The following is a 14,537-nucleotide window of genomic DNA, read 5'->3' on the forward strand; positions in this document are numbered from 1 at the left end:
ATATATATATATATATATATATATATATATATATATATATATATATATATATATATATATATATATATATATATATATATATATATGGCTAGGTTCATGTGTTCCTAGCATCTATTGTGTGATCGTAAGCATAAATCTGGACCAACGGATGGAATATATTCAATGGTCATAATATGAGAGTCTATGATATTACAATAGGGTAACGTGTTCCATATAAGCACACCCATTTCATCATTAAGGGTATTTTGGTCAATTTACCTATATTAAAAAAGGAAATTTTCGGATTTTAAGGGATAATTAATTCTCTTATTTATAAAAATATGGATTTTTTAAATTAATTCAAATTTAAAAATCCGATTTTATTCTGTCAGAATGATAGAATGTCAACTAAAAAAACTAGTAAAGATATTTTCAATATTATTCTTGTAGAATATAGTTATAATTCATATATTTTTAGTAATTAACCTGATATTTTTTATTTAAGTTTTTCAGAATATGGTTCCATACAAGATATTTTTTATAACTAACATGCTTAAAGAATTATATAACATATTATGAAGAATAATATTTTTTAAAGAACACATATTTTATTCTTAAAGAATTAATTACATTAATTCATAAAGAATAAGACTATAAATCATTATTACATTCATTTTGAAAAAATATGACTAATAATGGTTTAAGAATTACATTTATTTTTAAAGATCAAAACTAAGAATGGTTAAAAAAACATCAAAATCTAACAAAAACACTAATTCATTTTGAAAAAATATTATTGTGAAGAAACACTTTATACATTCTGGCAGAATACATTCTGCTAGAATACTCTCGTTCTCCATGTTTTCTTTCTTTTCCACATCAATGACAGCCTCTTCAAAACCTAAATCCACAAAGAAAACATAATTAACTTTCAAATTTTAAAAAATTTAGTGTATTCTAAGAATATTATTGCTAATAATAGTTTTATACATTCTGGCTGAATACATGCTGCCAGAATAAACTCTTGTTCTCCATGTTCCAAACAACTTTGTTGTATTTTGAGTGAGAGGATCTTGAAGTAAAACACGAACCGAATCAAAACACAAAAATGATAAAGTAGCAACAATATTGAAACCTAAAATAAAGATTGTAACAACATAATTAAAACTAAAGGCCTAACCCTAATATCCTTTAACCAAAATCAAAATGCAAATCTTACGAGATTCTATTTATGTGGTGTGTTTTGTAATTCACTGCTGAAGTTGACTTGGAATTCAAGATTCTATTCTGACATAATTGGAATTCGAGATTCTATTCTAACAGAATGCATTTATACAAATAAATTTTGACAGAATACACTACATAGTGCACTTAAATCGTAGTCTTTTCTTCTAATTTGCCTAACTATGTAAGAATAACATGCCCATTGGATTGGTTGTTGACCTGTTCGAACTCCAGATGGGCACAACCGCTAAGAAATTATAAAGCCAGAATAAACAAGAACACTTGTTTATTTATACTCATTGATCATATCAGTACCTAATTGTTGCCCTTTTTATAATTGTGACATAATTCATAGCCTAAATGGAACACCAACATATCACCCAACCCCTTCATTTTCATGGTCAAAGATTTGGCCCCAATTTTGAATAAAAAACAAAAAAAATGTGGAAAGAAGCTTTAAAGCTTTTAGAAATAAATAAAAAAATCTACCATAAAAATAAGTTTTTTGTTTGTTTAGTTATTCAGGAAAGATTAGAACACAAGAAATAATTAAAAACTTACCAGGATGAGTGGATTATAACTTCACAGTGATTGTGAGATCGAGATGTCTGAATCGTCATTGCATATTCCATATCAGCACGTATTCTTCTTCTGAGTGAATTCTTAGGTAGTTATTGTAATCAGTAAGAATTCAACGACCATAATGCATCGATGAAGTTAAAAATAAAAAAAAACTGTGATCAGTAACATGAAAACGATTAAGGAAAACAGAAAAATTCAAGTCGAAAGTAATAGAAAATTTGAGAGAAGGGAATCAACCACGCAAGAAAAGAGACTGTAGGAAAAAAAAAGTAATCAACGACGTTCTAGGTTACCTGAATCAAACCTTGATCGTTCTTCCAGGGATAGAACACAACATCGCCAGTAGCTAACAGGAAGAAGGAAGGTGACAGCGGGTGATGGCGAATGAAGGGATGGGCCATTGGTTTGGTGCTTGATTACATACATGTAAGGGTATTACATAATATGCACTTGATTGTTGAAGTGAAAAACCGAAAATCAACAAAGTTAAATCCATAGAAAATGATACAAGATGAAGAAACTGGAAATGAATAAAAAGGAAGGAAAGTAGACATACCGATAGACAGAGGATAGAGGACACCGGGGAGCTTTTTGTGATCGCTGGAAACTTGTTGTTAAGGATTGCTGAAGACAGAGAAGGAAACACACCTATTGACCCATTATTTTAGGGATTATAATTTTGGAATATAATTAATTGTATACATATAATGACTAAACTACCATTTATTACTTAATTAATGATTTCTTTTTTCCTGAATTCTGATTGGAGCATTCATACACACAATAGTTGCATAGAACATTTGAATCTCTCTCTCTCTCTCTCTATATATATATATATATATATATATATATATATATATATATATATATATATAAGTAGGTTCCGTTGAGATTTAAAAAAAATATAGATATTGAGATTCAACCTCAGTCACATATTTCTCATTTGCCGTTTTAGCACTCTGGCGTACCGGCGCGACGGGAGAGTTATAATCATAAATGGTTATTTAGCACAACCCGTTCATTTTCCCTACGCCACCTTCCCCATAACAACAATCGTCATCGCCACCACCATTACCACCACCTTTGCCACCAACCGACCCTACCACCACCACCTCCGTAACCTATACCAACGCTACCTCTGCCACCACTACCTCGTATGCCACCAACCACCATAATCATATATAATTACTCAATCTGTGAATAGACATATATGTATAATCATTTATGATTAGACATATATTAAAAAAAATATATCTCAAGTCGAAAGTAATAGAAAGACTGAGAGAAGGGAATCGACCACGCAAGAAAAGAGACTGTAGGAAAAAAAGTAATCAACGACGTTCTAGGTTACCTGAATCAAACCTTGATAGTTCTTCCAGGGAAAGAACACAACGACACCAGTAGTAGCTAACAGGAAGAAGGAGGGTGACAACGGTGATGGGGAATGAAATGATAGGCCATTGGTTTGGTGCTTGATTACATACATGTAAGGGTATTACATAATATGCACTTGATTGCTGAAGTGAAAAAACGAAAATCAACAAAGTTAGATCCATAGAAAATGATGCAAGATGAAGAAACTGGAAATGAATAAAAAGGAAGGAAAGTAGACATACCGATAAACAGAGGATAGAGGACACCGAGGAACTTGTTGTGATCGCTGGAAACTTGTTGTTAAGGATTGCTGAAGACAGAGAAGGAGACGCACATATTCGAGACGTTCTTTGTTTCAGGCCCACAAAGGGGAAAAAAAGATGTATTGTATGGTGATAATTATTTTCAAGTTGAAATGAATGTTTAAAGTCCTTGTATATAAGTTTATGATTAAATAATTAAGAATGTGGGCTATTTTTTTTAATTTATTTTGTTCATTATATTCCAACTTGACATAATCTTATAGTTGAACTTAGCTTTCCAACTCATTCACCACCTCTATAAGTTCTATTGAACCATATATTTTGCATGGTCATACACTCATATATAATTTCATTCCCTGGCCACTAGAATTCCATCACATGATGGTTTCATCTATATATTTAGATAAATAGAGGGTTTAATGTATATATAAAAGTAAAAAATTGGAAATGTTGTATACATTATGCGTAAAATTGAATTGCGAGTGATGGGGACTGAGAATAAGATTACAAGATTACGTTATGAGTTGAAGATGCTTAAACGCAAGTCGTCATTAGTGACGAACAATTTGAAATCCTACTTCTATTGGCAAAACTAAATTTTAAAAAAGAAAAAAAAAAGTCAAAACTTTATTTTAATTCATGACACCACACCTTACTTATCATACAACGCTTCACATGCTAACCTTATTTCCCGTTTCCTTATATATTTGACACGAATATAAATACACCGAGTCCCCTCCTACTTACCTTAAACTTCGATTTGTTCTCTGTCCCTGTTTCTCTCACACCTGACACCCTCAAAATTCGTCCGTCAATATGAGTAAACAGAGCACAGAGACAAAGAAGAAGGTCAGAAATGGATCATTCCGATCGATTTTCATGCATGCCGACGGTGCCGACATGTTTCTGATGACCCTTGGGTTTTTAGGCGCCGTCGGCGATGGAATTTCGATGCCGACGATGTTACTTATCACCAGCAAAATCATGAACAATATTGGAGATTCTTCATCTTCATCCATGACTTCGTTCACTGACAAAATCAACCAGGTCAATATTATAAATTACAAACACGTACATATATACAATACAATCAAACAAATCAAGTTTATACGGATTAAGCTGCAGAAATCTAATCCGGCTTCCATTTTTCGGTTGCAGAATGCAGTGAATCTTTGTTACATGGCTATTGGGATTTGGGTTTCGTGTTTTCTTGGTAGGTTTCAGTCTTTCAGATAATATTTTCAATTTCACTCATGTCTTTCTCAATAAAAACGTGGGATTTATAATATTATCTGATGAATTACGGCGCAAGTAACATGCTTCAAGCATTTTATCGACATGATAATCTAGCCCTGTAAAAAAAATTAAGAATTTGCATTCATCAACATGGCTTCGATCATTCAAGAAAACCCATGATTTTAACCATTTAAACAAGCGAGAAGTTTCTTTGTATTGTTCAGATCATGAAATGATTTTTGTTGCAGAGGGATATTGTTGGGCAAGAACAGCAGAGAGACAAGCATCAAGATTAAGGGCGGCTTATTTGAAAGCAGTTTTAAGGCAAGAAGTGGCGTATTTCGACTTGAATGTAACAAGCACAGCAGAGATCATTACAAGTGTTTCCAGTGATAGTCTCGTGATTCAAGAAGTCATCAGCGAAAAGGTGCGTTCATGACCATGACTCCATGAGTCTAAAATCATTACAAGTGTTCGACTTTTAAGTGGAAATAAAAATGCAGGTACCTGTGTTCTTGATGAACATGTCAATTTTTGGAGGGGCGTATGTTGTGGCCTTTATATTACTATGGAGGCTAGCGATTGTTGGGCTTCCGTTTATTATAATTTTAGTTATACCTGGTTTGATTTACGGAAGGGTTCTTATGAGTTTGTCGAGAAAGATCAGGGAGGAGTACAATAAGGCTGGTACAGTGGCGGAGCAGGCGATTTCATCCGTGAGGACTGTTTATTCTTTTGTGGGTGAAAACAAGACGATAACAGAGTACTCTGCTGCTCTTCAAGGTACTGTGAAATTAGGTTTAAAGCAAGGTTTGGCTAAAGGAATAGCGATTGGCAGCAACGGCGTCGTTTTTGCAGTTTGGTCTTTTTTGTCTTGGTATGGTAGTAGGATGGTGATGTACAATGGAGCTAGCGGAGGAACTGTATTTGCTGTTGGAGCTGCCATCGCCATTGGTGGACTGTAAGTTTCTTTCTGCTTCGGTTATTTCATCAAACGGGCTGTGTGCATTGTTTGGACTTTTAACGTTTCATAAAGGAATAATTTAGTTTCTATGATAGCAGCCTTTCTGTTATCTACATTTATTGTATCTATCCATGTGAAAAGAAAACTCTAATAATGGTAATGTTTGACTTTTTTCCATTTTTTATTGATTTGATAGCCCATTCAATTGCTTATTTACTTTGCACTTGCATATCGTGTCGTTTTCAATGATGGATTTTGAGAATATCTTTAATAAATCCGATGACGACAGATCATTGGGCTCTGGACTGTCGAACGTGAAGTACTTTTCCGATGCCATGGCTGCCAGTGAACGTATAAAGGAAGTTATTAAAAGAGTCCCGGAGATCGATTCAGATAACATGGAAGGGGAGATATTACAACAAGTCTCTGGGGAAGTCGAATTCAAGAATGTGAAGTTTGCGTACCCTTCGAGACCGGAATCTGTGATCTTCAAAGACATCAACTTAAAAGTTCCGGCGGGGAAGACGGTGGCGTTGGTAGGTGGGAGTGGGTCTGGTAAATCGACTGTAATTGCATTGTTGCAGAGGTTTTATGATCCTCAAGGAGGAGAGATTTGTGTAGATGGGGTGAGTATTGATAAGCTTCAACTAACATGGCTAAGATCACAAATGGGGTTGGTTAGTCAGGAGCCTGCTTTATTTGCGACATCCATAAAAGAGAACATACTTTTTGGCAAGGAAGATGCCTCCATGGATGAAGTCATTGAAGCTTCCAAAGCTTCAAACGCTCATAACTTCATCTCCCAGTTGCCTCAGACATATGACACCCAGGTTCTTTTTCCGCCTTTTTGTTTTCTAGTATATATTAATAATCACAAATATATATTATGATGTTTCCATAATCAAATATTATTTAAAGTAAAGTAAAAAATTGGACTTAGAAAAATGAAACTTGTGCAAGTAACATAAAAGAGATGCCGACAAAAAGTACGAAAAAGCTGTGGACGTGTTGCTTGCCATGGTTCTTTTAATAAAGATAAAAGTGAATTGGCTAAAGATCATCGCTAGTTTCTTGGTAGTTTCTAAGTACTTGTGAGAAAGTGAATTGGGGTTTAGAAAGAGTCCCTATGAAGATAAGTTAGGCTCTATTTTAGTCATTCATGATCGTAGCTTTTGATTTTTTTTCGTCAAAGATCCGTGCTTTAAGCATAAATTAATCCAAAGAGGAACAAGCTCCAAGCGGTGTAGTGGCAAAACTTGACACAAACTCTGAATCAAGACTTCCATATATATTATTATAACTATAACTATAATATAATACAATGAATTTTGTGTACACCTTTCACTTCCATAGATCTTTATCTCCACACGTTACAATTTGTCAACTCTAAACTATAAAATATGCTTCTCCAAAAATTCCATGATTATCATAATTTATTCTAATTTTGTTGGAAAAATCAATAATAGGTTGGTGAAAGGGGAGTTCAAATGTCAGGTGGACAAAAACAAAGAATCGCGATTGCTCGTGCAATAATCAAGTCCCCACGTATCCTTCTTTTAGATGAGGCAACAAGTGCACTCGACACTGAATCAGAACGAGTGGTTCAAGAGGCACTTGATCAAGCGGCGGTTGGTCGAACCACCATTGTTATAGCTCACCGCCTGTCCACAATCAGAAACGCAGACGTGATATTGGTGGTTCAAGAGGGCCGGGTGATGGAGTCCGGGTCCCATGATGACCTCATTCAAATCGAAGATGGTTTATACACATCCCTCATCCGCCTTCAAGAAACCAAACAAAAAGATGAACAAACCCCTAATGATCTTTTCCCACTACCTGGGCCTTCATCGGTTTCTTCAAGATTCGATGTCCACAACACGAGCAGTCGTCGAAGGTCAGTTAACGTGAGCCGGTCAAGCTCAACAAACTCGGTCAGCCATGGTGGAGGTGAAAACATTACGACGCGAGCATACCAAGAAATTCCAGTGCCTTCCTTTAAGAGGCTCTTAGCGATGAACATTCCTGAATGGAGACAAGCTTTGTTCGGAAGTATTGGTGCGATTCTGTTTGGTGCAATTCAGCCACTTTATGCTTTTGCAATGGGGTCGGTGATATCGGTGTATTTCTTGACTGATCATGATGAGATCAAGCACAAAACGGCTATTTATTCACTTTGTTTTGCTGGTTTGGCGGTTTTCTCTATGGTAATAAACATCATTCAGCATTATAATTTTGCAGCCATGGGTGAGTACTTGACGAAAAGAGTCCGAGAAAGGATGTTGTCAAAGATACTCACATTTGAAATCGGGTGGTTCGATCAGGATGAAAATTCAAGTGGAGCCATTTGTTCAAGGCTCGCTAAAGATGCCAATGTGGTATGGATTTTTATGTTCATTTATCATTTTTCTTTTTAAAAAAATATCAGTTTTTAGGACAAGTGATAAACCGATATGTCAAAAATGATTTTACAGGTGCGATCGTTGGTAGGTGATCGATGCGCTCTTCTGATTCAAACAATTTCCGCTGTGTTGATTGCATGCACTATGGGATTAGTGATTGCATGGAGATTGGCATTGGTTATGATTGCGGTTCAGCCATTGATTATCGTATGCTTTTATTGCAAACGAGTTTTGTTAAAGAACATGTCACATAAAGCCATGAAATCACAAGAAGAGAGCAGCAAGCTCGCAGCGGAAGCTGTCTCGAATCTACGTACAGTCACTGCCTTTTCATCTCAAGCACGAATCCTCAAAATGCTCGAAGAGACGCAAAAAGCACCAATGCGTGAAAGCATCCGGCAAGCTTGGTATGCAGGATTTGGTCTTGGGTTTTCTCAAAGCCTTATGGCTTGTACTTGGGCTCTAGACTTTTGGTATGGTGGGAAATTGATTAGCGATGGTCATCTTGGTTCAAAAGCACTTTTCCAAACATTTATGATATTAGTAAGCACCGGCAGGGTGATTGCGGATGCTGGAACCATGACAAATGATTTAGCCAAAGGGTCCGATGCGGTGCAGTCTGTATTTGCGGTATTGGACCGTTACACCCTCATAGAGCCCGAGGACGCTGATGGTAAAAAGCCTGAGATCATTACAGGCCACGTAGAGATACGCGATGTGGACTTCGCGTACCCTGCGCGACCTGACGTCATGATCTTTAAAGGATTCTCAATCGATATTGAAGCTGGGAAATCAACTGCATTGGTGGGACAAAGTGGGTCCGGAAAATCGACCATTATCGGGCTTATCGAGCGTTTTTACGACCCAATGAAAGGAGTTGTGAAAATCGATGGAAGAGATATAAGGTCATACCATTTAAGAACTTTGAGGAAATATATCGCACTTGTGAGCCAAGAGCCCACGTTATTTGCCGGTACCATACGTGAAAACATCATCTACGGAGCTTCCAGGGAAGTTAGTGAATCCGAGATCATCGAGGCTGCTAAAGCAGCCAATGCTCATGATTTCATATCAGTTTTGAAAGATGGGTATGACACGTGGTGCGGTGACCGAGGGACACAACTCTCTGGAGGACAAAAACAACGCGTTGCTATAGCCCGTGCCATATTGAAAAACCCAGCGGTTTTGTTACTAGACGAAGCTACAAGTGCATTAGATAGTCGATCAGAGAAAGTAGTGCAAGATGCATTGGAGCGAATGATGGTGGGGAGGACTAGTGTGGTGGTGGCCCACCGCTTGAGTACCATACAAAGTTGTAACACGATCGCGGTTTTGGAGAAAGGGAAGGTGGTCGAGAAAGGTAATCATAGTTCGTTGTTAGCGAAAGGGCCGACTGGAGCTTACTACTCGTTAGTTAGTCTTCAAAAGCCTAATTCTGCTCAACATAATGATTAACTAAAACTTGGTGGAAAACTGGAGCGGTTTTACATAGAAGATTGCAAGTATTGAAGTGTAAAACGATTTTTACACATTATATGTATGCATCTGAGGATGATGGTATATAGGTTTTGTTCAGCATATCATTTTCTAATAGAAAACTGATTCTGAAATAGTTGATATATACGATATAATTGTAAGGAAGCTGATTTGTACACAATAATTTAAAATATTGTGTACGAATCATTTCCCTAATAACCAGTAACCAGTAAGTACATTAAATAATCAAAGTTGGCCTTGACCATCAAATGATATATATAACGAACACAATATGTTTTTGAAAGAAATTAAATCTGTTAAAGAAATTGGAATTTGTTAAACATTTTGGTGTGGGCGGGTATTTCATAAAACATGATATAATTTTAACAATAAATAATGGTTATCTTTGTATTTTTATAATTTCTCCAGAGAGTAACGATTATATCTTTCGAGATATGTAAAAGAAGGACCAAAACACTCACATATGTTTATCTTTATTATGTTATTGTTATTGTATATGTGGTTGTTATGATACTCTGCAGCCATACCCATTAGCGAAGTTTGTTAGAGACAAAACCCAAAATGGTATTTGTAAACAAGTTATATTCCATATTGCATGGTTTTAGTTTGTAAGATTGTTATGTTAGAAGGGATTTCCCATAGATCTTCAATCTTTGTTCCATTTGTGACTATATTTTGGCTGGTTAAGCAAAATCCTCTGCTTGTTGTAACACTTGTAATTTTATAAGTTAATAATGTTTGGAAAATATTAGTAGTTGATATGTGTTTACATGTTACATACGGTATGTTGGTGGACTTGATAAGACTTTAACTTGTACAAAGTACAATGCTCAATTAGAAAGAATAAAGAATAGACCTTATGTGATGTTTAGAATGAAGGTATGAGTCTATTAACATCTATCATTATGTAGACTTAAAAAGTTTTATAAAGCAATTCACATGACATGCTATATTGATTTGAGGGATGTACCAGATATTTTTTCTAAAATGTTTCGTGTTTTTGGTACTTTAAGGACAATACAGAGGACATGTTATGAAACTTAGAGGTGTTAGCATATGCAAATTAGAAGTTTTGATTCGACAATGAGTTGATAAAGGTAAAAACTGGATCAATGAGTTGCCAATCAAGGACGCATAATATGATTTAATATTGAATGATTAAACTCTCACTATATTTTGATATAGTGACATGGACATAATGCCTAGATAACTAGATTGCATAATGAATTTTTTAAGTTTATTATAAAATAAAGACAAAATTTCAAAAAATGGTCCCATGACTAGCGAAAAGTGGCAAGGTGATGAAATCTTTCAAAAACGTGTCAAATGTGGACCTGTGGGTTCGAAAAGTTGTAACTTTGGTGTTTTTTTAACATTGCTTTAGTGAAGTTGGATTAAGTATACGTTAGATGACAAATTTACTCCTTTTATAAAAGTCAACAACCCTCGTTCCTTGCCATTTTTCTATAACCATAAGGATCATTTTTAAAATTTTGTCACAAATGAAGTATAATATAAATTTATAAATGAATAATAACAAGCTTAGTTATTAGTAAATTAATATAATAAATACGCTAAAAAAGCAGATAAAAATACATTAACTAAAATTACATCACTTATTACATAAATCAATAACTATAATTTATAATTTTTGGTGGTCCTTAACTCCTTATGATGAATTTCTTGCATAGAGAGATGGTGCTAAAGTTTGAAAAACATTGCACCATAAGTCCACATGGATAACACTGTTAAAAAATAAAAGTTACGTTTTTTGTAAAATTACCAATTAATACAACGTTACTGACATTTTATATTTTCTTTTAAATGGTTTATAATCAAATAAAAGAAAATAAGCTCAAATTACCCCACCATAGTGTGTAATTGTGTATGTATGTGTGTTCTTTGTCTGTCATTCTCCAGGTTTGTGTTGTGTTTCCTTTTGGTCGAGGAGTACAAGACAAGTAAGAAAAAAACATCATATTTCCCATTCAAATCTCGAGTTGAATGTCTAAAAGCAGAAGGAAAAAAGCCTGCGCCCAACTGTTCCTTTGATTCTGTTGTAGGCGTGGTAAAAAAAAAAAAGAAGCAAAATAGAATGAGAACAAGGGTTGAGATGGTGAAGTGTGAAGATATTGAATTCTGTTTCTTATCCTTGTTGGCGATGGTATTCGGTTGTTGCGATCAAGGGTGATGATGGTTTTGGTCGTATGGAGTACATGATAAAGGGCTCTCATCTAGTGTGTTTCTTTAGTAAACCACATGAGGAGATAACCCAAATGGTCATACAACATCTCTTGTTTTTTAGGTCCATTTTGTAGTCCATATATCCATTTTGTTGATAATACCTACGGTAGGCATGCACAAACCGGTTCATTTTTCAAACCGAACCGGTTCTTTAAACCGGTTCGGTTCACTCCCTAGCCAAGCAAAACCGGTTCAGCCTCAAACCGGTTCGGTTCAAACCGGTTCACTCAAAAAATTAGTCGAACCTATCTAAACCGGTTACACCGGTTCAATCGGTTCTAAACCGGTTCCAAACCGGTTCACACGATATAAACCGGTTCTAAACCGGTTTCAACGACTAAAATCTCGAACGGGTGTAAACCGGTGGTTCGGTTCTCAAACCGGTTCGGTTCACTGTGGACCGGTTTAGCGTAAACCGGTTTACCGGTTCTTTGACCGGTTCGGATCTTGAACCGGTTTTTTTGTGCATGCCTAACCTACGGAATCTTGGAAAACCTTAGGATGATTAGCCCAATTTGTTTTTTTTTTTCTTTACAAGTTATAACTTATTTGATTTAGCTCGATATTTTTCCTATCATAATCATAATATTCTATATCCTTCCATCCTAATAAATAAAAGTAATTTTGCCACGTGTCAATCTCTCATCAATTTTGACACTTATCATTTTATGATATTTTTTAAATAAATAATATCCACATGTTAATTTATGAGTTTTTTCAATTTTTAAATTAGAGTAAATTACACGAATGGTCCCTATGGTTTAGGGTAATTTGTGCGTTTGGTCCTTAACTTATTTTTTTAACTTGGAAGGTCCATACTGTTTATTTTTGTTACGTGTTTGGTCATTGTCTTACCTAAAATAACTATTTTTTTCCTTGATTTGTTAATTTATTTAAGTAAACAAACCCCCAACCCCACTCCCTCACCTTACGTTACCTACCCCACCATTTTTTCATATTTAAATAATAGTCTTTTTAGGTAAGACAGTGACTAAGCGCGTAACAAAAACAAACAGTAGGAACCAAGCACGTAACAAAAACAAATAGTAGGGACCTTCCGAGTTAAAGAAATAAGTTAGGAACCAAGCGTGCAAATTACCCCAAACCATAGGGACCATTCTTGTAATTTACTCTTAAAATTAAAAAACCACATAATACTTTACTTATATATGTAAACTATTAAATGTAATAAATATGATAGTAAGTTGTAATTAATATGTTTCTTTATTCCCTATTTCAAAATTTTATTTTAATAAATACTTATTATTTAAATTTTAATATTTAATTTTTTTAATCAACCCGTATAATATACGGGTCTTACACCTAGTATTATATATACGATAAAAATTGAAATATATCTTTAAGATTGCCTTATTTTTATTTACATTTTAGTAAAATTTTGTCTTAATCCAACTTATATCAAATATACTAGTTGTGAGACTCATGTATTACATGGGTTAATTTTAAAAAAAAAAAGTTAGATATAAAAGTCTAAGTATTTGAGAACTTTAAATTTATTATAAAATAAGAAAAATAATGAATTATTAAGATTGAAATGTTTTTTTTATATTTTTTAAATTTAAATAAACAAAAGAAATTAATAAGCTTTAATTTGAGAATTATAAAATTAGAAGGTAAGTCCATTAATGAAATTGATATCTATTTATTACTAAATTTATTGTAATTATTACATTAAAATATTATGTGGAATTTAATAAAATAAAAAAACTCATAAAATGACATATGTAAAAAAATTTAATTCAAAATAATAAAAAAACGGCATTTGACAAATTGAATGAGGATGTGACATGTGGCAAAAAAACCTTCATTTATTAGAGTAGATTTTATATTTTGGTCTTTATAAAGGGATATATACACTAAAGTCACAATATTTTCATCAATTTGACAAGAAAGTCTTAAACTTTATTTTTTTGACAGTAAAGTCCTAACTACCGGCAGTTTTTGACACATTTACCAATTTTTCCGGTTAGCCGGTAACTAGGACTCTACAGTAAAAAAAAAATTAAAGTTTAAAATTTTCTTGTCAAATCGTGAATCAGGACTTTACTGTCAAAAAACTAAAGTTTAGGACTTTCTTGTCAAATCATTGAAAATATTGGGACTTTAGTGTATTTTCGTAGTCTAATAGCTTTTAATTGTGATTTTCGTCGCAGCACCACTGTTTTTTCTTACCATCATCATCTTTACCCTGATACAATCACAATCGGGGGAAACAAATGCAAAAGAGAAAACGAGAGAGGGTGAGAAGACTTGTAAAGCTTTCTTCTTGGTTCGTCGCCAAATCTTATACTGAAAATAGGGAACTTTCACCAACCCTGCAGCACTCGTGTATGCTAGCCATACGTAACGTTGGACCTTATAGACATTCGAATATCTGATCCTACCCTAAGTCCTTCATCAAACAAGAACAGGAAATAAGGTCAAACCAAAGATTCTCAGGCTATAAGATCTTAGTTATGCATAACCATGATGCATTCACTAAGCAACTACAGTAATGATGTCAATTCCATTAGAGAGGAACCTTAGGCTATCAGGCATCATATAATCATGCAACTCTATCATGAAATTCCTAAAGATCCCTAGCTTATCACTAACATGTTGTTCTAACATATCACAATATCAAATAACAGTATGGTATTTTGGGGTCTAATTACTGGCTCCGGCTGATCGTACACCTTGCTTCCTCCTCGACCATTTAAAATAGTTTTGAAAATCTTTTTCCTTAGTTTGAGATTGGATTCACACGAGTGTTCC

At 34.4% G+C, this 14,537-nt stretch overlaps 1 protein-coding gene across 1 annotated transcript; it reads left to right on the plus strand.

Annotated features, from left to right (window-relative positions):
* The first annotated feature begins 4,156 nt into the window (after window positions 1-4,156).
* Window positions 4,157-9,631, plus strand: LOC145160515 (ABC transporter B family member 15-like). The gene is made up of 7 exons (XM_079079748.1): window positions 4,157-4,469; window positions 4,581-4,635; window positions 4,907-5,085; window positions 5,162-5,619; window positions 5,912-6,452; window positions 7,089-7,997; window positions 8,094-9,631. The coding sequence occupies exons 1-7, from the start codon at window positions 4,239-4,241 to the stop codon at window positions 9,474-9,476; spliced, it is 3,756 nt and encodes a 1,251-aa protein (XP_078935874.1). The 5' UTR covers window positions 4,157-4,238; the 3' UTR covers window positions 9,477-9,631.
* Window positions 9,632-14,537: the final 4,906 nt, after the last annotated feature.

This window comes from Lactuca virosa, chromosome 2, assembly GCF_052849685.1.
Source record: "Lactuca virosa cultivar CGN04683 chromosome 2, Lactuca_virosa_CGN04683_v6, whole genome shotgun sequence".
Lineage (NCBI taxonomy): Eukaryota > Viridiplantae > Streptophyta > Magnoliopsida > Asterales > Asteraceae > Lactuca > Lactuca virosa.